Source organism: Chiloscyllium plagiosum, chromosome 25 (genome assembly GCF_004010195.1).
Source record: "Chiloscyllium plagiosum isolate BGI_BamShark_2017 chromosome 25, ASM401019v2, whole genome shotgun sequence".
In the NCBI taxonomy this organism is placed as follows: domain Eukaryota; kingdom Metazoa; phylum Chordata; class Chondrichthyes; order Orectolobiformes; family Hemiscylliidae; genus Chiloscyllium; species Chiloscyllium plagiosum.
In genome coordinates, this window is record NC_057734.1 from 23,894,258 (window position 1) to 23,915,883 (window position 21,626).

The 21,626-nt window shown below is 39.8% G+C and overlaps 1 protein-coding gene across 1 annotated transcript in view; it reads right to left on the minus strand.

Moving 5' to 3' along the window:
• cux2b (cut-like homeobox 2b) overlaps window positions 1-21,626 on the minus strand; it is a 325,807-nt gene that overhangs the window by 37,025 nt on the left and 267,156 nt on the right. The window contains exons 9-17 of the mRNA XM_043715266.1: window positions 18,507-18,555; window positions 16,625-16,723; window positions 14,138-14,329; window positions 12,916-12,974; window positions 11,187-11,235; window positions 10,812-10,926; window positions 5,159-5,827; window positions 3,386-3,487; window positions 2,095-2,852 (exon numbers count right to left, since the gene is read on the minus strand). Coding sequence (XP_043571201.1) covers window positions 2,095-2,852; window positions 3,386-3,487; window positions 5,159-5,827; window positions 10,812-10,926; window positions 11,187-11,235; window positions 12,916-12,974; window positions 14,138-14,329; window positions 16,625-16,723; window positions 18,507-18,555 — 2,092 coding nt within the window. The remainder of the gene's footprint in view (window positions 1-2,094; window positions 2,853-3,385; window positions 3,488-5,158; window positions 5,828-10,811; window positions 10,927-11,186; window positions 11,236-12,915; window positions 12,975-14,137; window positions 14,330-16,624; window positions 16,724-18,506; window positions 18,556-21,626) is intronic.

The following is a 21,626-nucleotide window of genomic DNA, read 5'->3' on the forward strand; positions in this document are numbered from 1 at the left end:
GGGTGTGCACATGTTTGATGTGTGTTTTGAGGTATGTATGTGCGTGTTCGGTGTGCTTTGGGGGGTGTATGTGCGTGTTCGGTGTGTGTTTTGGGGTGTGCGCGTGTTCAGTGTGTTTTGGGGTATGTGGGTGTGCACATGTTCGATGTGTGTTTTGGGGTGTGTGGGTGCTTGGGGAGTGTTTTGAGGTGGGTGTCCGTGTGTGTTCATATCATCAAAAAGGCACACCCCGATAAGGCTTCTGCCTTTTGCTACACAGAGCATGAGGCTGTCCATGTTGTCGTGCACTGGAATTATAAACATTCCCAAAGCTAGAAATAATGATGTCATCGCAAACTTGAAAAAGGTCTGCTGCAATGAGAAAAAATTATGAAGCATGATGATGGGAGCATTTACTGCCCATGAGCTTTCCCTCACCCCCTGGAAGAGGTTCCTTCACATGTCGAATCGATGATGTCCTCTTCTTCAACAACCTGCACATCAACTTTGCAAAGTGCTTGCATTTAAAAACGAGTTACACTTTCTCCTTTAAACTACACACAGTGTCAGGAACCAATGGATATCTCCACAATATTTGAAGGTATCTAAATCATGATGAGCTCGAAGGCAAAATATACATCACCCGGTCATCACACCTTGTCCCAAAGTGTTTTTCGACAGCACTCATTCCTGTCTATTGTAGACGTGCCTGATGTGAGTTGCTCAAATGTACACTGGCTTTCTGCTCTGATACATTTTAATAGCAGGTCTTGAACACTGAAATCTGTCGATCCCCTGGTCGCTCTCCTGGTGAAAGAAGAAGTTCTAGGGCCAGGAAATGGAAATTAATCGTGAAAATTGAAACCAATTGTTGTGCTTTACAGCTCAGAGGTAGGCAGAGATGATACCATTTTCTACATCCAAACTGGAATTGTATTCATTGTGTTCTTTAAATGTTTCCATTCTCATGCTTCCATCTACTTCTTTCATCTTAAGTTTCTGTTTTATGCTGTAGCCATACCCAGGCTTGACAAATTGCAGCAGGACAGGCGGCATCCAAGGAGCAGGAGAATTTACGTTTCAGGCATGAGCCCTTCTTCAGGAATCTTCAGGCCCTAGAACTTCCTGAAGAAGGGCTCATGCCTGAAACGTCGATTCTCCTGCTCCTTGGATGTGCCTGACCTGCTGCACTTTTCCAGCAACACATTTTCAGCTCTGATCTCCAGCATCTGCAGTCCTCACTTTCTCCTCGACAAATAGCACACAGAGGATAGTTAACAAATATATATATCTAATCAAACACAAACAATTGAATACTAGACTGATGTGTTGCTGCCATCTCTAGTAACAGTTCATGGGTACGTGCACGTCCAAGGTAAGTCTCACTGTGTCCCTTCCATGATTTATCGCAATATACAAGTTGCCAAAGAATTGATAATGCTTGGGAGCACTTGAGAAAGAGGACAGTTGTTTAGAATTGTTGATCTGAAAGGATTGTTTTGTATCTTTATACTCTACTGCATCTGCCTGGATGGGTCCACCTTCAACATCAAAAAAAATTTAATACCATCTAAGACAAAGCCACCACTTGACTGGTGCCTCGTGCCGCACCTTCAACAGTCAATCCCTCTGCCCAGTGGCTGCAGTATGTACCATTTACGAGGTGCGCTGCAGAAATACATTCAAACTCCTATGACAGCAGCTTCCAAACCCATGACCTCGACCACCTTGAAGGACAAAGGAAGGAGATGTATAAGAACACCACACCTGCAAGTTCCCCTCTAAGTCAAACACCAGCCTGACTTGAAACTATAGCAAAGTTCCCTTGCAGGGCCAAAATCCTGGATCTCCCTTTTTCACAATACTGTGCTCGATCCTACATCCCACTGGACTGCTGTGGTTCAAGAAGATAGCTCACTACAATCTTCTGAAGGGCAACTGGGGATGGGCAATACCTGATGGCCTAGCCAATGATGTCCATATCCCATGAACAAATTTTTAAAAAATCATTCAAGAAGTCAAACTGCTTCTTGGAAATTTCAAGAGCTCTTTTCATTTTGCTGCGCTCAAGCAATGTATTTTGGATTTGAATTATTTCCTCACCCTGTCTCTTACCTTTTCTCCAAAGATCCTCTGACAGATTCCATTTTTTGCCAGTTTTTCTTTAACTTGTCTAGTCAGTTCTATTGTGTCCACTTCCCGATACATGTACATCTCATACTGTTCTGGAGTCAATGGAGGAACCGTTGGTTTCAGCGAACGTGGGACATACGTAGGGAATACAGAAAGCTGGCCAATATTTTGCGAGTCCGGACTGCCCTCAGATTTTATATCTGTAAGTTTGTGAGTACCTTCGACACCAAATGAATGTTCCTCACCATTTTTGCTGTTGTCACTAGGTTCAGCTCGCCACTGTCTTACATTCCCTGTCCCTGAAGAACCACACGAAGAGGATGATGGTGATGGTGATACTGAAGCATACAATCTATGAGCCATATTTCTCTCAGTGGCCCAGTGCTGGTCAAAGTACGATCCAGCATCACCAATTTCAGATTTCACCTTTCGTATTATGTTCTGTACAAAGGCCGCAGGTGATACAACACTGAGAGGAGTCTGCGAACTTCTCGTTGCCATGCCTTCCTCTTGCTTGATGTATGAGGAAAGAGGGATTTTGTTTGTAGCTGGTAAAGTTTCTACGTGTGGAGTTGGCATTGTGTTGTTGTTGCTGTTGGTCTCCATTTCCAACAGGACTTGCTGTTGGGCTTGCATCTCTCTTCGGGCCTGCTCCAGGATGGATCGAATTGCTTCATCAGAACCAGCACTACTGCTGGAACTTGTACTGCATATAGGCAATGGAGAGCTTTTCGATTCAACTGAAAATAAAATATAAATGAATAAAGTCAGTCTATTTGAAAGCATTCTATAACACAAATATGAAATCATTACATTTTTTCAATTGCATTCCTTTGTTTTGGGAAGTTAGAAATCCATATTTTACATAAAATAGAAACAAATTTTCTCAACAGACAAAGGAACTGTAGATACATCACGTTGATGTTTAAAGTGCTTTTCAAAGCTGTACAAAAATGTTTTGTACAGAAAGAACTAGGTAATTATTAGCACATTTGAGCCCTCCTGGTTCAACTCATTCCTGAGGACAAAATCCAATTATAGTCTTAACTCTGTACTTCATGCCTTGCATTCAGAAATCAGATGACACTTCTCATAACAGCTCCAAGAAACACGAAAATTTAGGGTTAAATATTTAGGCTGTGAATATGTAATTGGTGAAATTCTCTAAAAGGATGCCTTCTGCAGTTAAGTTGAATGATCTGCACGCTTGAACTCCAACAGACAGCTGCTAATCTTATTTCTAAGTACAGTCAGGCTGTCTTTTAATACTTACCACATTTTTGAGTCTGAAGCTCTTTTTTTGCCTGCTCCAGAATATTTTTAATTGCCTCATCTGAACCAGTCTCTGGAGTCCGAATCCTAGGAGTTATACTCCCTGAAATGAAACACGCACAACAGTGAACACTTTAAAAATGTTTCTGACAATATGCCCTAATATCTTCATAAATGGTACTCTGCGTGTTACAACATATGGGAGCTAGAGAAAACACTGAAACAAAATTAACAAGCAGCATGATCTTATCAGTACTTCCATTTGACTTGAATTGGGTCATACAGGGCAAGAGTTGAGTTCATTACCTCAATATCTCAGAATACCCTCCATTGATTTATCATACATGATTCAGCACAGTGTTTAAATATTAATCTGTCTAATATTTGTTTTTCTTGTTTCCCTGACTATGCTTCATATTGTTTGGATACTTGAATGTTCCCTAAACTGGTGTTAAATGAGCATTCGGCTCTCATCTGGAAATCACACCAGTTGAGTTTTTAACTGAGCTGCAGAGGTTATTGTGAATGGATTGTGAAAGGCTGGTTCTGATAGTGTCACATGGAAGGTTACAATGTTGTCATAGAATGCAGTGCACAGACGTTTCATGCAAACAAGAGAATTAAACATGATTACCTTTTTAGGTCTCATCTTAATCTATCTAAATAGCAATAATCATTGGGAATTGATGGCCTTGGGGTAGAAATGGCCCAGGAGTATAATTGCTCGATTATTAATCCAGAGACTCAGCTAATGTTCTGGGGATCCAGGTTCAAAACCTGCCACGGCAGATGGTGGAAATTAGAATTCAAAAAGAAATCTGGAATTAAGAATCTAATGATGACCGTGAAACCATTGTCGATTGTCAGGAAGACCCATCTGGTTCACGAATATACTTTAGGAAAGTGAACGGCCATCCTTACCTGGTCTGGCCTACATGTGACCCCGACATGTGGAACGCCTCATCTTCCGTCTCGGAACACTTCAACCCCAAGGCATCAATGTGGATTTCACCAGTTTCCTCATTATCCCTTCCCCCAACTCACCCCAGCTCCAACCTTCCAGCTCAGCACTGTCCCCATGACTTGTCCTGCAGGCACCCTGCCTATATTCCTGATGAAGGGCTTTTGCCCGAAACGTTGATTTTCCTACTCCTCGGATGCTGCCTGACCTGCTGTGCTTTTCCAGCACCACTCTAATCTACACTACATGTGACCCCAGACTCACAGCAAAGTGGCAGACTGTTATCTGTCCAGTAGGCAATTAGGAATGGACAATAAATGATGGCCTAGTCAGCAACACCCACATCTCATGTACGACTACGTTCTTTAAAAAAGTTACCTCCTCTTCAGACATCGTATATTAAAAGTTAGGAATTAAAAGATATAAATTAAGCAAACGGTTAATTAAGATAACACGTTACATGTTTATCTTTATCTGGGTTTATCTTCATTCAGGCATAATCTCTCACTCCTCCATCTACACTGACAGAGTGGAAAACAATTGTATCCCCAGTCTCTGTCATGAACCTTTAGTGCTGCCAAGAGTCTGCTTGACATCAAGGTCACATGATATTCCTTCCTTCGCCCCTCCCCCCAGTGTCTGGGTTGAGATGGGTATCTCAGATTCCTTTACATATTAGGGCGATTTGAATTGTCATCATTCCATGAAGTAACTGTCCATTACAGCAATGAACTACTGGAGCACCAATCAAACTCTATTTCTTCCTAAGTTAAATTACAAAAGAAACCTTATTTTATCGTCTGGGTTATATACCTCTTTGCCGCACTTGAATTGTTCGAAGAGCAAGGATATTTTGCTCGTCAGATAGAAACTGCTTCATTTTAATAAAAGGCTCCTTTCCTTTAACAGTAAGTTTATGCCATGGTTTGGGTCTGGCAAGAATCTCACTAACGGATCCTTGTGATAATCCCAGGACGTAGTGTCCAAACACACGTTGTCCAATGTTGTGCTTTAGCAGTTGCTCTTTAACCTGAAAAGCGATTTCAGCTGTCTCCAGATGTTCTTCATCGGCACCACTCGAACTGCTGCTTTCTGAATGGTCACTCGATGGAACTGCCTCAGAGTTATTGGAACTGTTCCCAACAATTAACGCTCCCTTGGCAGAGTAGAGTGCAGTTGGGTAAACAACTGTACTTGCAGTTTCCTTTGTGTAAAGGGGTGACATCAGGGGCTTATGGTGCAGTGGCTCTACACAGGGTTTCTCGTTTGTTTTTACCAAAGTGAATGGAGAGACAGGAAATGCTCCAGATATTTCCGATCCTCGGGCTGACCCATGTGCTGGTACGGACTTCGGAGAGGCTTGCTCGTCTCCTGACCAATGTGGCACTGGCAGAGGAGAAGGTGAAGGACGCTCTGCGCTTAAGGTGTCTTTCACAATGCTCAGAGTGTCTTTCACGGAGTTCTCTTCAGGTTGCTCCTCATCTGCAGAATACAGAAGTGTTTTGATCAAATTGTTCTATTCTGTGGCACAAATAGCTCTATAAAAAGCATACACACAGCTATTTAACTTGCAGAGATATATCATAGATGTGCTACTCTGTTTAGAATTTAATTCACAGCAGGAGTTCAGCAAATAAGGGTTGTATTTCCAATAGTTTTTGTGAAGTTGACATGGTAGGGTACTGAGCGGGGTCTTTCAGTGGTCGCATACTACTACAACCCTCACTCAGGCACCATGCATAAAGTGAAAGGAATTAACACTGCACTTCTACAAATCATCAGTCAGACCATATTTGGAATATTGTGCTCAGTTCTACGCAATTCATTTAAACACTGGTGTTAAAACTCTGGGGAGAATGCAAAGGAGATTTACTAGAATGGCACCAAGAATTAGAAGATTACAAAGATTAGAAAAGTTGGCCTTATTCTCGTTGGAGCAGAGAAGATTAAGAGGTGACCTCACTGAGGTGTTTAAAATTATGAAAGATTTTGACAGGGTAGAGAAAGATGTTCTGATTCCACTGTTTGGTATGTCAGTAACTAGGAGTGTCATAATTTCAGGATTGTCAGCAAGAGAGCTCAGAGTGAGATGAGGAGAAATAATGTTATTCAGTGAGTTAGGATTTGGAATGCACTGCCTGGGAAAGTGGTGGAGACAGATTCTACAGGAGATTTCAAAAAGGAGCTGGATATATATTTGAAACGGATGTATTTAGAAGACTACAGAGAGAGGAATGGAGAATGGGACCCACTGGGTAGCAGTTTTGAGAGGTGGTACAGACATGATGGATTGAGTGCTGTAGAAGTGCTGTAAAATTTTAGGATTCTATAATTCCGAAAACTCCTTGTAAACAAAAGTTATCTTGTATCTCTTTCCTCTTTTGTACTTCTGATGTGAGAGCTGTGGCTCAGTTGGGAGCACTGTCTCCTGAGTCACCAGATTCTCAGTTCAAATGCTGTTCCCAAGTTGGAGCACAATAATTTAGGGTGACCCTGCAGCGTGGCATGGAGGGACTGCTGCATCGATGCTATGTTACAGTTAAACCAAGCTCCCATCAGCCTGCTCTATTGGATGTAAACAGGTGTCTTGACACTGTCTTGAAGCAGAGCAGGGAAGTTATCTCCAGTGTCCTGGCCAATATCTAACCCTTAATCAACATTTAGAAACAAATTATCTGGTAATTATCACACTGCTGTTTGTGTGAGTTCAGTGTCTGCAAAATTAACTGCTGAATTTCAGAGACAACACTTCCAAAGCAGTTCACTGGCTGTAAAGCACTTTGAGACATCCGGTGATGGTGAACACTGTGTGTTATAAGTGCAAGATTTTATTTCTTACACCTAAAGCATTGTCTGAAAGGACTGGTGCATGCTTTCTCACTTGTTAAGCCATTGCTCAAGACAGCAATAATATAGTTTATAAAATACTTCCACCATTTGTTATAGCTAGAATAAACCTCCAAGTTAACAGATGAAGGCTGCCTTTCAGTTGTGCTGGACAATCAATCACAGTTTCAGACCCTTTGATATTAAGCAGGAGAGCTAGGAGCATGCAAAAATCTGGTGCTAAGCATGTACATAACAGGCACATCTTTGTGCCTGTTTTCAGGTCATATCCAAGTTATTCCCCCCTCCTCCAACTTCCCTGACCATTTCATTGTCCTTTGAGACACAGCCCAAATCAGATTCCCTTCTCCATCAAACTTAACAGATTCGATTCAGGACACTTGCAATTATGAAATTTGATCTAGACCACATGAAATGGCTGCAAAATGAAACTAAAATAAATATTGATTAATATGTTAACCCATGAGATTTTGTTTTAATACTTCCAATTGCAGGGCACATAAATGTCTCTTTTAAGAAGATTCATGATTACATTAGCCTCTGAAAATATTCTTGGAATTGTTCGTTGCAAACTAATTCTGGCAGGAATGTAAAACTTATCACTCTACTATCAAGGTGTAATAAGGAGAAAACTAGTGACTTCAGCAGATGTTGTTCATCTTCATTAAGCACACAAAAAAGCATTTTGTCTCTTTAGGAAACTTGTCAGATATGTGAAGGAAACAGAAAATACTTTTGCTTCAGAACGTAAATTCTTCATGTGTGCCTAATTTATGTAAAACTTATGATATTTAATTTTGTGAATCTAAAATGCACTTCTCTGCACACAGGTAACTCCGTTTGGAATGACTAACCAGCTTCCCCGAGAGATAGCCTTACATCAAAAAATCCCCCATATCAGGGAAATGTTAATTTAAATCAAACTTTCCGGATATCTGCTGGACACTGTTTGATACACAAATTAGTTTCAAAATCAATCAGCCTAGAAAGAAAGAAGAATTTGGTTTTATAGATTGTACGTTTCATGATTGTTGACTTCCCAACCCAAGGGGTTTCACAGCCAGTTAAGTATTTTTTGATGTGCCAGCACTTTTGTGATATAGGAAATGCAGCAGCCAGTTTGTACACAGCAAGTTCCCATAAACAGCAATATGATTATGACTGAAAATCTGCTTTAGTGTTGTTGATGGGAAATATATTTTGGCCAAAGCACCAAGGATTCATTCTTAAGTCTCCTCTGGATCATGTGGTGGAACTTCCCAAGACATGTGAAGGTTTACTCTCTAACCGGCGATATGGAATAGCTACAGTTTCTGATTTGTGGGAACGAAACTACATTGGTTTGAGGTGACAATCCATCTGGAATAAATACAGCAAGTTTGTCCCTATTTGCCAGCCATTTGATTTTCTATGCAATTAACCTGATGTCAGCTACATCAGTTCAAAACTTCTGAAAAGGGGACAATTAAGATTTCACTTTTTAAAGAACAGCTTAAAAGTGTTGTATCATCGGGTGAGTTCAGTACTGTTCTGTTCCCATGTCATTATTGTGAACAGTCTCATCCTGAACAAGACATGTGTTTTATCCTTTAAAGTGGGCAGTAGACATTATGGACACTCTATGTGCCCTGCTATTGTGAACATGGTACATCCTATTGATGATGAGCACAAGTTCTATGTATTTCAGATCAGCAAAGAATCTCTAAACACATTCTCATAAAATCATTGTAATGTAGCAGAATGACATAAAATGAAATCATAATTTGGCTTTTTTGATTTAATGTATTTGTTTTATAACCAATTAATGGAGGAAAGAAAAGAGACATTATTAGTTATACATAACACTATAATGTTATTGTTAGCAGTATAGTTTCCTTTCCCCCTCCCCTGTGTTCTGATGAACTGTCACCAGACCCAAAATGTTAACTTTGCTTTCTCCCCACGAATGCTGTCAGATCTGCTGGGTTTCACCAGCAATTTCCATTTTTATTTCAGATCTCCAGCATCTGCAGTTTTCCGTTTTATTTCCCTTACACAGTTAGTTGTCTTTAAATGTTACCAATTGGTTAATACATTTAAATAGGGAGTTCCTTATGGTAACTACTGAGCAGCTGTATCTGTACATTAGTCATGCTGTTGGAGATAATGAATTAACATGTTATGTTAATTAGATTGAGATTTAATTTACATTTGCAGATCATTTTGATTCAAAACTTGACTTTTCCTCAGAACTGATGTATTTTAAATATCTGTTGTGCAACTGGGCTACAAGGTTTGTTATAAATGGAAAGGTGAAGGTGAAAATAATGAAGTTAGGGTAAAAAGAAAGAGCTATTGACACAGTAGAAATATTTTGAAAGGTGAAATAATGTGTCCATCGTCAATTATGCAGAAAGCTTGATGAGGAAGGATATCTATCCTAGTAAAACCTTTTCCAAGGTCAGTAGAATTTAAACAATAATGATTTGCTCTGGTTACTGAATTGTGCAGAGTGGCCAGTCAAGGGATAGTACAGGAAAATGGCAGTGAGGTAGATAATCAGCCATGCTCTAGTTATATAGCAGAGCAGGCTCAAGAGGCTAAATGACCTGCCCCGATCCTACTTCCTATGTTCCTATTTTCAATTGGCATTTTTTCTGCGTCTACCCTGTGCCCCTGTCTTATTTCCACATTGAAATTCTTTGTTATGCCTTTCTCAATGTTCAATCCTCACTGCATCTTTACTATCTAAAAACTTTTACAAGTGTCTTCCACACTGAATGAACACTCTATCTCCACCAAACAGCATGTGTGCAGTCAGGGGACCTCAGAAGTAAAGTCACATATATACATATATTAAGATCAGAAGCAGGCCATTTGGCCCATTAGTCTGCTCTGCCATTCACGGCTGATCATCTGCTTTAATGCCATTTTCCCATACCATCTTTCTATCCCTTGAAATCTTTAAAATGAAGAGACCTATCAATTTCTGTCCTGAATCTATTCAGTGACTTAGCCTCCAAGCTCTCTAGGCTAGAGAATTCATACAATTAGCCATTCCACAAGAGATAGAATTCCTCTTCATCTCAGTCCTAAATGGCCTACATCTTATTCTGAGATTGTGCCACCTGGTTCTAGCCATGCCTTCATACAGCCATCTTGTTGAGCCCTGTTAGAACTGTGTACATTCCAATGAGGTCACCTCTTTTTCTAATCTCTACAGGACACTGGCCCAGTCTCTCTAATCTCACGTCACTGAAAAATCTCGCCATGCCAGGACCAGTCTGCTGAACGTTTCCAGGAACCAGTCTGGTGAAAAGGAAACTAACTAAACCAAGGAAGAGAGTCTGTGCGGAATAAGGGTGACAGTAGAGAATGGTTAATGAACAACAGGGAATTGCCCTAGTCATGGCCAACAGTTGCCTCACCCAACACCTTCACAAACACATTAATCAGTCACTTCATCTAAAGGCAACATTGTTTCAATGTTTTGAGATAGAACAGGATTCAATGGTTATGATTTCTGGGACAATGAATAAATCCTGTCCTCAGAAAGAGAAGAAAATCATCAGCAGTTTCGTATTTCCGGAATAGATTACCAGATACTTCATGAAATCTTAAGAGACTTAAGAAAACAAACCTGCAACCATACCCATGTCTGAATTTGTGTTTAGCTTCTCTTGTAAACATTTCTTCTCAGGTTGAGGGGTCATCTCTTTTTCCGGTAGAGTATCTTCCGTGTCTTTACTTCTATCCTGGCAGCAGGAAATAATTATTCCAACTTCAATCTAGACATCACTTTGCACATCCAATGAATTTAGATAATTTCAGTAGAATTGCATTATAAAGTTCCTTTAGGAAAATTAATTCTGCTGCTTGTAACTGACTGGCTAACTCCAGTGAAATGAGACATGTAGCTCCACATCAATACTGAAGCTACTTTTAATTAACCTACAAGGCCACAAACCACAGGATTAAGCAGCAATGGTTAAATTATCTTTAAATGAAAAGTTACCTGGGATGCACAGCCATTTGCAGACACTGGGTTCACTGATTTGAAAATGCTGCGAAGAAAATGTAATAGATGTCACAACGGAATCCAAGGTCATGGTGTTGAAGACAGTCCCTAATATGTATCCTTCATAATCAACCTGGGGCTCATTCTTTGTTCTGCTCAAGCTGAAAACTAAATGCTCAGTGAACAGCTTGAAATGTTTGCTTTAGAAATATTTAGCGCATATGTGTCAAGATGGTATTAAGTTTAGCTGCAAAGCAGATAGATTTTGCCGGGGTGACAGGTCCTTTTGATGGCTACGGCTCCCAACCTCCGCACCCCTGGTTTTGGTCGGAATATAAATTTGGAGAGGAGGGGAAAGATTGATGAAGGGTAAGGGTAGTGAAGGACATCTAGGCTTGCATTGCTGATCACTCACCATTACCTGATTGGAATGTGCATTCTCTGTAATAATGGGATCATACTCTAGCACAATGGTCAAACAGTAGGGCAACCATCATTGCTGAGATTTATAGACAAAGGTAAGCTACTTGAGTGGGGCATTGGAATGTAGGTCTGGGGAACTTTATGCATTCAAGAGAGGACAATATTGAAACATTAAAAACTTTGAGGGTCAAATATTAACGCTTTCCAAATGAGAGACGATCATCTACATGGACAAATTCTGACTCTGTAATTGCTTTCTCTTTATCTAATCAAAACTGTTCCCATTGTTATATATTGTTTCAATTCAGATTGATTTCTGTTGTTAAAATTAAATGATAGCAACCATGGTCCAAAGGAAAACAGGGCTTCCTATTCAAGAAAACTGGAGCCAAGGATTGGGGAATGGTTAGGGACGATTGAATCCTCTTCAGAAAGCAGCTGTAAGATGCAGAGCTACTCTGGTGATGATAAAAGTGAATAAGAAAAATGCCTCATTAGTCACCTGTTGGACCATTCATTTGTTTGACTTTTGCTATAAAATATGTTCATCATTTGCACAACTCATGTGACTTTTAACTGAGACAACCTATTCCCAGAATATTACTTCCAGAAGCTTCAATGTCATTTCTTGGTTAATCAGAAAAGCTGCAATTTCACTCAAATCTAACCACTCCTTTAGAAATATTTTTCCTGCAAGTGAAAATATTGGTTACTTGTTGATTTGGAGCAACAAAACTCCTCCATAGCAGCAAGCATTTTACTTTGAAATGGGTTTGTTAATATTCCACTTATTATGTCTATAAATACACATAGTGCACAGCTTGCTCTTTTATTGAGATTCTGCTGCTAGAATTTGCACCTTGAACAATTTTACCTTGTGTGATGCCAATGATATGAGGATTTGCATAAGCAATTTTTTTTTGGAAAGAGGTGTGGTATACCAGAATAATGTTAACTGAAGAGAGATGGAGGATGAAGAAGGATCAGAGGTAAAAATAATAATTGCAAGAACCAAGAATTGGCAGAAGAGGGCAAGATAAGGACTGGAGCACAGTTAAAGAAAAAATGAACTGTGAGCAGCAAGAGAGAAATGAGCAAAGTTGTGAAGATATAAGCCATTTTTAAGGAAATTATGGATATGACAACCGACACCTTTTCCATTAATTTTCCTTCTATTACATGCTCTAAGAAAGAAACACCCCTTCCACGACACCTCACAAAACATTATTTACCTTGCACTTTCAGTGCCTACAGTCCTTAATCCGGTAGCTACTCTTGTAACTATTGTATATTAAATACATACCTTAATTCTGTTTTCTGTTCCATGTGGTCTAATTGTGCACTTAACTTCTTTTCTAATTTCTGAGGAATTGAACACAGTTATCAGTTAGGAAGCTATCCAGCAGTTAACGTTAACTGCAAATTATAAATATCTTTATCAGTTCAAAGAGCGCACATTTGAAATTACAAATGTCAGAAGAGAAACTGAATTATTTCCCAAATTAATTAGAGCAAATGAAGGAGTGGAGTGCCATTGAGAGAAGAATGGGAGTGGTGCAAGTGAAAATTACTTGTCGAGTTGGAGCAAGAAAACTCGTCCATAGCAGCAAGCGTTTTACAACCACAGAACCATAGAGAACAGACACCCTATTAACTGCTCAGTGCCATCAAGCATTAAGAAACTGCAGCAAATAAAAGACTTAAAAATTACTGGTAGCAGTTAGGGAAGGATATTTCTAAAATATCCAAGAAAAGAAAGCAAACATAACATCAGATTATTTCATAATGAGGAAAGAAAATGAACTGGACCCCTGAGGATGTTCTCCCTCTATTCCTCCATGTAGTTAGGCCTTTTCTCAACATCTCATGATGGCACAGCGGGGACAGGAAGCTGTGTGTTTATCAAGGACAATCTATGGTACATTGTTATGGCAGGTGTATATCACTAACTAGCTATCTATTCTACGGGTCTATTTGAAGCAGTAGTCAGTCATCCAGGACAGAACTTGACACTTTGAAAGGATATGGCAAGAACAAATAGTATTTACAGTGAAGCCTCTGCAGTGGTCTCACTGATTACACAGCTTACCCTCCAGTGCTATGCAAGCGGAAATCAAAACAGTCCAGCACAATTTTCAACAATACCACACAGGATGAACTCTTAGTTGAAATTAATTTAAATATTTACTAGATATAAACAGTGAAACCTGCACAGTGTGCTTTATGCATTCATACAAAGCAGCACATTACTACCATTGATAGAACTGAAAGCAGGAGATACATCACAATAGACAATCACTTTGCACAACGTGACACCGCATTGTTGCTAATCATTTAGATTGGTAATCATTAGCCTGGATCATTCTTGTAGTTCATAGAAATGTATAACACTATTCACATTGATTTTAGCAGACATTTATCATCTATTTATTTGAAACTTGATTTCACGTAAAAATAGTATTGGATGATATGAAAGTTGCTGAGCTATATTTTAATAAACATTATCTTGTCCTAAATTCCATTACCTCCACAGCTTCAGTCTTTCGTGCTAGTTGCCGCTCCAACTGTGCAATCTGATTTGCTGAACTCTCCTGGAGTTCATGCAGGGCAGTCTGGAGGTGTTGAATCTCTTTCAACAATCGGATAATCTCTCGGTCTTTAGCAACCAGGGCTGCCTCCAGCCTTGAACCAGGGCACATCAAAATGTCTGCTTGGTCCTGTGCAGAAGTGGAAAAGATGTTTTGAAGTTTCTAGTACCTTATCCAAAGTCTGTGTGCATAACTTCCTTGTGGATTGCTGGGTAATCGTGCAACAAGTATAGATTCAAACCAAAACCAAGCTTTGCTTTTAAAAAATGAATTGTGTCACTTCAAGGTGAAGTTTCACTTTTATTATATTACTGAAAAATAAAGGAGGTAAATTGGTGAAATTTTCTGTCTTGCACTCATTGAGACAAATGCATGCATGCCATATTTCAAATGATCATAATAATTTAAACCACAGGACAAAAAGCAAGCTGACTTGTTGGCAAGTTGGTGCTGATTGCCATAGTTCCCATTGTTTTCTCCATGGCAACACCTCGGCCAATCAGTGTCAATTTGCCAACCATCAGCATCCTTTCTCTTCTGCAGTATAAGTTGTTGTGGTTATTTGAAATTCAGCATTCTTGCATTTGTTCTGAACAGTGCAAGGTGAAATGTCTCAGCAACATTTCTCTGTTCAGCAATAGTTAAGTTCTACACTATCAAGAGACTGATTAGTCTTAGTTTACAATAATATCAACACAAGAATTTTAACTTTAAAGAAATTCTGTGTAAAATGAATGAAGTAATACATACATAATAGATTTCAGAACAGCAGAGTTAATGTTGACAATGTTAGTCATCACAATAAACTTAATCATTCATTTAGAGAAATAAACATGTATTGTATTAGTTAATTTGGTATCAGACAAAAAGATATTCTGTGCAGGCTCATTCCATGGACTTTGATATGAATCAAATACCAACCCCTACTCTGTTATTACAGTCAAGATTTTTTGGGGTGATAAATAAGAAATAAAATTATGTTGGTTGTCAGTACCAGGCTGTACTAACTGGCAAAGTAACACATTATTAACACTTCTTTTAAGGACTGATGAAAGAACATGATACAAGATCATATTAGCTTTCAGCTGACAACCTAAGAATAATATCCTCGTCAGCCAACTTAAATTTAGGGAGTATAAGAAAGCCAGGTTTCACAAAAGAGAAGTCACTTTTAATAACATTTTTCTGTAAATTTGTGACAGTTGCCATTTTGTCCCCTTCAATGTGCAATGAATTAATTAAATTGAGCTACATCAAGCCAGATTATATTCTGTTTGGATTTACAGGTAATTTGCAGTCCTGAATGTAAACTGCCAAAATGTCTTCAATTATGGAGCTTTAATTTCAGATCAATACAGTCACCAAATAAAGCATTGCTTGACACACATTTTGGTAGAATATCAGCTATGGGTCCTTGGGTGTATGAAAAGTTCAGAGCAAAATCAAAGATGATTTTATACAGCAAAGGAATGAGCTACTAGTGTGCTTCTCTAATCACATTCCTTAACTAGGGACAGATAAATGTTAGCTCCAATTTTCAAGAGAGTCTTGTGTATTGCCATATTGAACAAGTCATGAAAGCTTTGTATTAGGTTCTGAGATCATAACAAATGCACTGCACAAGGACTTTCAATCCAATTCATTTTTCCAGAAGGGGTCCATTGTTACCCGATTACAGTACCTAATTGTTTCTTGACTGAATAGAGTTTTGATCTACACTACACAATCCCATATGTTTATTTCATTGCATTGACCATTCTCTGTGTGAACTTTACAACATCAGCCATAAGCCTACATTTTAATCATTTAAGGAGTGGATGGCTGCTTGGCAATAGTTCAACATGTTGCATTTGATGTGTGTCACCCAGTTTCTGTTCTTGTGAGCAGTATATTACATTTGCGTGTACGAAAACCCATTTCATATTACATTGTCTAATTCATTTATCGTTCACAAACTATCTCCATGCGATCAACTGCGCCTTGATATGTTAGAAAATCTAAACAATTTGTAGTTTTTTTTAATCCAAGCTTTCAATTCAAATTAGAAACACTGAGGGTCCCAATTGTGTTCTCCAGTAGCTCCATTCTGAGCCCTGCGATTTGACACAGGATCTGACACTGCCAATGAAGGTTTCCGACTATTCTGTATTTTCAGACTATGGACCAAGTGCTGGAAAATGGAATTATAATACTTAGGTTGTCGTTTTGGCCAGCACAGATTTGATGGGCTGAAAGACTACGATGGCTCTGAATCCCCACTGTTCTGAACTCCTTTGCAGCTTCTGATTGAGGAAATTTGTTCATTGTTTTTGGAAGCCACTTCCTCAAGAAAGTTGGTCAGGCAGGATTTTTGTTGAATTTAGTGCTAGCTGTTGTTCATTAGGCTGTTAAATAGATGTTCCTCATTTACTCCTAATTCCTTACCACACCAGCAATCCGTGGAGAGCGGCAGGCCGAATGGATGGAGCTGTTTACAGACTGTTCTCGAAGACTCTCTACTTCTCTCTGAGCAGCTTCAGCCCTCTGTAATGAACCCCCATCGCAAAAATATTAAGCAATGAATTCCAACAGCAAAATTCACCAACACTGTTTGTGACTCTTTATTTCTCAAATTCCTATTCTCCTATTGGTTCTACTTATGAATTATTTAATTTCAGACTGATACTGATAACAAGAAGCAGTACTTGTGCAACATGTTAAACAGCTCCAAACTATGTGATTTCACGTACATAAAAAGTTCGAAGGCAATGTAAAAACATAAATCTTAATACAGCCTTATAGCAAAGTGAAGATTTTAGCACTGTACCATACTATTGGGTTTAAACACACTTTCATTTAATTGGGAATAAATATATTTTACATCTAAGAGAAAATGATCAAACTGGATTATTTCTGCTTTTCCTAACTACAGGTGGCACTGTTGAGATTTTAAACATGAACTCCCAGTAATACAACTGAGCTGTTCAAAACAATAATGGTTCTTTTAGGACCACCAGTAAAAGCCGAACCTCAGTTATGGCTGCTGATTTGGTAAGAACTATAATGGAAACATTAATATCGAGAACGATTTTTGAAAACAAAGTTACGTGCTCCTGACCAACCGATGAAATGGGCTAAGTGTAATTAAAATACTTCCCCAACCCTGACCGCTTGTTGGTTAAATGTAAGAAGGATCAATAAAGACAGGGAAGGTGTCAGCTCCATTGACTTCTGATTAGCCAATTCTGCCTATGTTGATGGAGGTGGAGATACAATTAATCTTTGGGAAAACAAAGGAGAGACAAACATAAAATAACTGCCCTGCTCCCAAGCACTCATTCAGGGAAAGAGGTGTAGCTGTGGATGTTAGAAGAGGAATGATCAGGCTCTGCTGAGATGACCTCCACATCAGCAGGGCCAACAATTCTCCAGGATTGTGCTGGATCTTCCACCAATTGAAGACTGACATTGAAGGAATGGCTGCGAAGAACATGGAGAACAAACAACAGGGCCTGGGGACAAAAGGTTGTGTTTTTGTTTGAAGATTTACTTTGAACATTGTCCATTATGAGGCATAAAACTTGAGACAAGAATGAAAAGGCTGCTTGATTCAAGTTGAGAATCATCCAGTCAGATAATGATGGGTTTTGATGGCTTCTTCATTGATGTATGAAGGCAGCACACTGGGAGGATGGACATGTTAGTAATGTCAGTGGGGGAACTGGGAGATTGATGGGCTCATGATGAAACCTTCAGGAATATGATCAACCAGAGTTGGCAACTCTATACATTAATTTGTCGATGTTCACTGTCCAAACACACACATGGAGGTTAAATACTCGAGGTTTGCTGGCATTCATGTGGGTCACTACTTTCAGGAGCTGAGTGGTGGATGTTGTCTGATTAGGAGCAGCCCCAGCTCCGAGCTGTATTCTGCTGTTCTTTATGGGCTGAAGGCTCAGATTTTCAGTAAAAGCTGGTCACGATTTCATAATGACTGCAATTTAATTTCACGCCAAGTTAATTGTGATACAAGAAGTGTTCTCACTAATTTCATTAGGCTGGTTTCCAATGTGTATAAAAATATTGTGTCTCTTTGAGAAGCTGTGCAGCAACACCCTGCAAAACGTACCCTAATATTTACTTCACTAGTTAGTGATGATCAATATCTACCAAATGAATACAAAAAGCTGCATTCTATATACATTCAAGATTTGTTTAACATATCAATAGATTATGGCCATTGCCAAAGCACAGTGCCCAGTTTGTAAAGTAAGTCTCTTCTATGCTTGGTATTGCTGGAGATGCAAAGCAGCTTCTTTCTTACCTGGTTAGCCTTTTCTAAGTTGGTCATGATCATTCCCAATTCATCTGTCCTAAAATAGATGCAAAACATCAGCGTGTGATAAGACATATAAAGCCTACAATCATAATAATAAGCTCCAAAATTTCTCTTTACTGCCAACTCCCACAGTTCATTCAAAACTTTGGGATACTGTATTGCATAATGGTCCTAGCCATGCAAACCCATCTCTTGCAGTTGGTTTATGTACCCAAGACACTTTTAAGCAGCTGAATTATGAAAGACCTACCGTTTCCAAGCATCACATCTTAATACATACATAACCAAGTCAATTTGCATGGCATTGAACAGTAATGCACCGTGCACCATTGGGATTTTCAATTGTATCAACAATATGCCCTAAAGCAGCTAGTATCATATTACAAAGTGTTTTAGCAGAGATCTATTTATAACAAAGTAAAATGTTAGTTTGGTTTATGGTCTGATTTAGATGATATTCTATCCAAATGCTAATTGAGGTTGTACACAATAAAGTGACGTGCCATGTATGAAACTATGTCATACATCATAACCCAAAAAAAGCACCTGTATTTAAAACTGTTACCACGATTCATCTCTAAAATATGTCCAGAAAGTTGACATCACGCCCAATAAGAAATCGCACAAGTGAGGTCAACAGCCAGTAATTTGGTTCCTCTCCTTATTTACCAGAAATTAAGTAGGTCTTTGGGGGAAAATTTGCCTCTTCATCTCTAAACCCTTATCAGCTTTGATTCCTAAGTGAGAGCTGATTTTTAAAAAAATTTTTGCTTGGGCTACTGCATTGGTCAGCAACCAGGACTCAGCGGTCTGGGATGGCTGAGCTCCTCCAATAGAAATAGAAAAATGATCCAAATTTCCTTCTGTGTTTATGCCCCTCCTGCTGTGCGAATTCTCTGTCCCAGTAGTCCCAGGTGCTGGAATAGGACAAATTACCCTCCTGCCAGTTCTCTTAATCTTTCACCTTTTAAAAAACAAAAAAACTGCAAATTGGAAACAGAAGCAGAAAATGCTGGTAATACCCAGCAGGACTGTGAGTATCTGCAAAGGGAGCGGACAAGTTAATGTGTGAGGTGTGGAACCTTTATCAGAAGCTTCTCTTAATGGGTTATAGCTGATACTAAGTTGTCTACCTGACCTGTTGCTGCATCCAACATGCTGTTTTCGTTTCAAACTTTTAAAATCTTTGTTAACTACACATTGCAGTTTCTTCATCAAACCTCTCATGCAAAGAAAGCAGAGGGGTTTCTGTTTTAGGAAATAAATAGGCTCAGTTACATTTACACATTTGCAGCTGTCTGACAGGTTTCAGCCTCAACTGAAAACTTCACACCTGATAAATTCTTCTGTGAACTTCACCCATCTTCAGGTGTCAAAAAAGAGACAGACTCCATCTTTAAATGAGCCCTTAACAATCATGCTATGTTTAATAAAATGTTTCCTATCTCACAAATTACTGATGCTGTCCCTTTTGAAACCTTAATTTATCGTGGTATATTTTTTATTTATGTTGTTTTTCTGAAGCCAAGGAGTTTTTTTAAACAAATCTTTGCAGAGGGTACTGTAATTCCAGATACTGTTTAGAGATTTTATTGTCATGTGTACCCAGGTACAGGAATCCAGGAGTCTCCACTCTCCAGCACCATCTCAGCATGTTGGAATTCAAAGGAGAAATTGAAGAACCATGAACAAAAACAAGAGAAATATCCAGGTCTGTCCAGGTGGCTCCTGTTTCTCCCTCCCCAACACTGGAAGTCGAATGGGTCCTGGAAGTTCCACTGTCTCCAGCGGGATCCTGGTTTGAGGCCACCACTACCTGAGACAGGCCCACCAATGCCACCACCGCTGCCTCTGTGCCGCCTGCATTGGAGCCACCAATGCTAGTGGTAATATCTCTCTTTGCTGGAGCCACATTTGACATCGCCGTCGCCACCATGAGCCCACCCCACTGATGCTGCCTCCACCGCCGGTAAATAGGTAAAAAGGAGGAAAAAAAAGTAAAAGAAAAGGCAGACAGAAGAAAGGAGCAGACGAGACTCAGGCTTGAAAGCCCGAATGCTGCCTGCTCTGATGCATCCAAAGAACAGGGAAATGGTGAAAGGTGAGGTGTGATTAAACAAAAGCCACAATACAAACATTTTAGAGGCTGTTTTCAAAACATCCAAACTGTCTCATTTCACAGTTAAAGTGGTTAAGAAGAAGACACCTTCAGGGGATCTGATGGAACAGCAGCCATCCTGGCAACACCCCTTATTACGGCACCAAGCTACTGGCTGGGGCACAAGTAAAAGGCAACTTTACCATAGTACTACTGGATCATAGGGCTGCTCTCTCATTGGAGAGAGGTAACTGGTGGTTGTTTCATCCAAGGGTCACCATGCCTCAGGTGAGGGGAGAGATTGAGATGGAGAGTCTTTCATGGTAACGTCAGCCAGTGTGGGAATTGAACCCTCACTGCTAAGATCACTTTGCATTGCAAACTAGCCATCCAGGCCCACTGAGCTAACCGGCTCCCAAACCAGCACACATATGTAGCAATGATTGAAGACAATGGACCCATGTGCTGAGTCGGCGTCAAAGCAGTGACAGAGATATGCAGTTAATAGTCTCAAGGATACTTATAGCCAACTTCGAGAAGACAGGCAGCATTGTTACCACGGAATGTATATACCCCACCTTCCTCCAGAAAGCCACAGTTACTTTGCTGGAGAGCGAGTTCTTTTCACAGATTTGTAGAGCACAGCAGAGATGGGAACATCAAGGCCCCAAATTAACTGTTGGACTCACACTGGCAGTTGTGGCAATTACTGGATGGTCTGGGAAAGAGTTTCAGGTTTTGGCTGAAAATGGATGTTGTCTTCTTCCAGCTACTGCAGTGCTCGCTCAGATCATATCTGTAGATTGCGTTTAGACCCAGAGACTGCGCTAATCCCCAGTGATGCTATCGGAGTCAAAGGGAATCAATGAAACAATTCCAATGAAGAGTCCAACAGCCCGTAGGCCCACTGTTGAAGAAATAAGACAGACTGGCAGATGGAAGCACTAGCTTTCGGAGCGCTGCTCCTTAATCAGCACTCTGAAAGCTTGTGCTTCCAACTAAAGCTG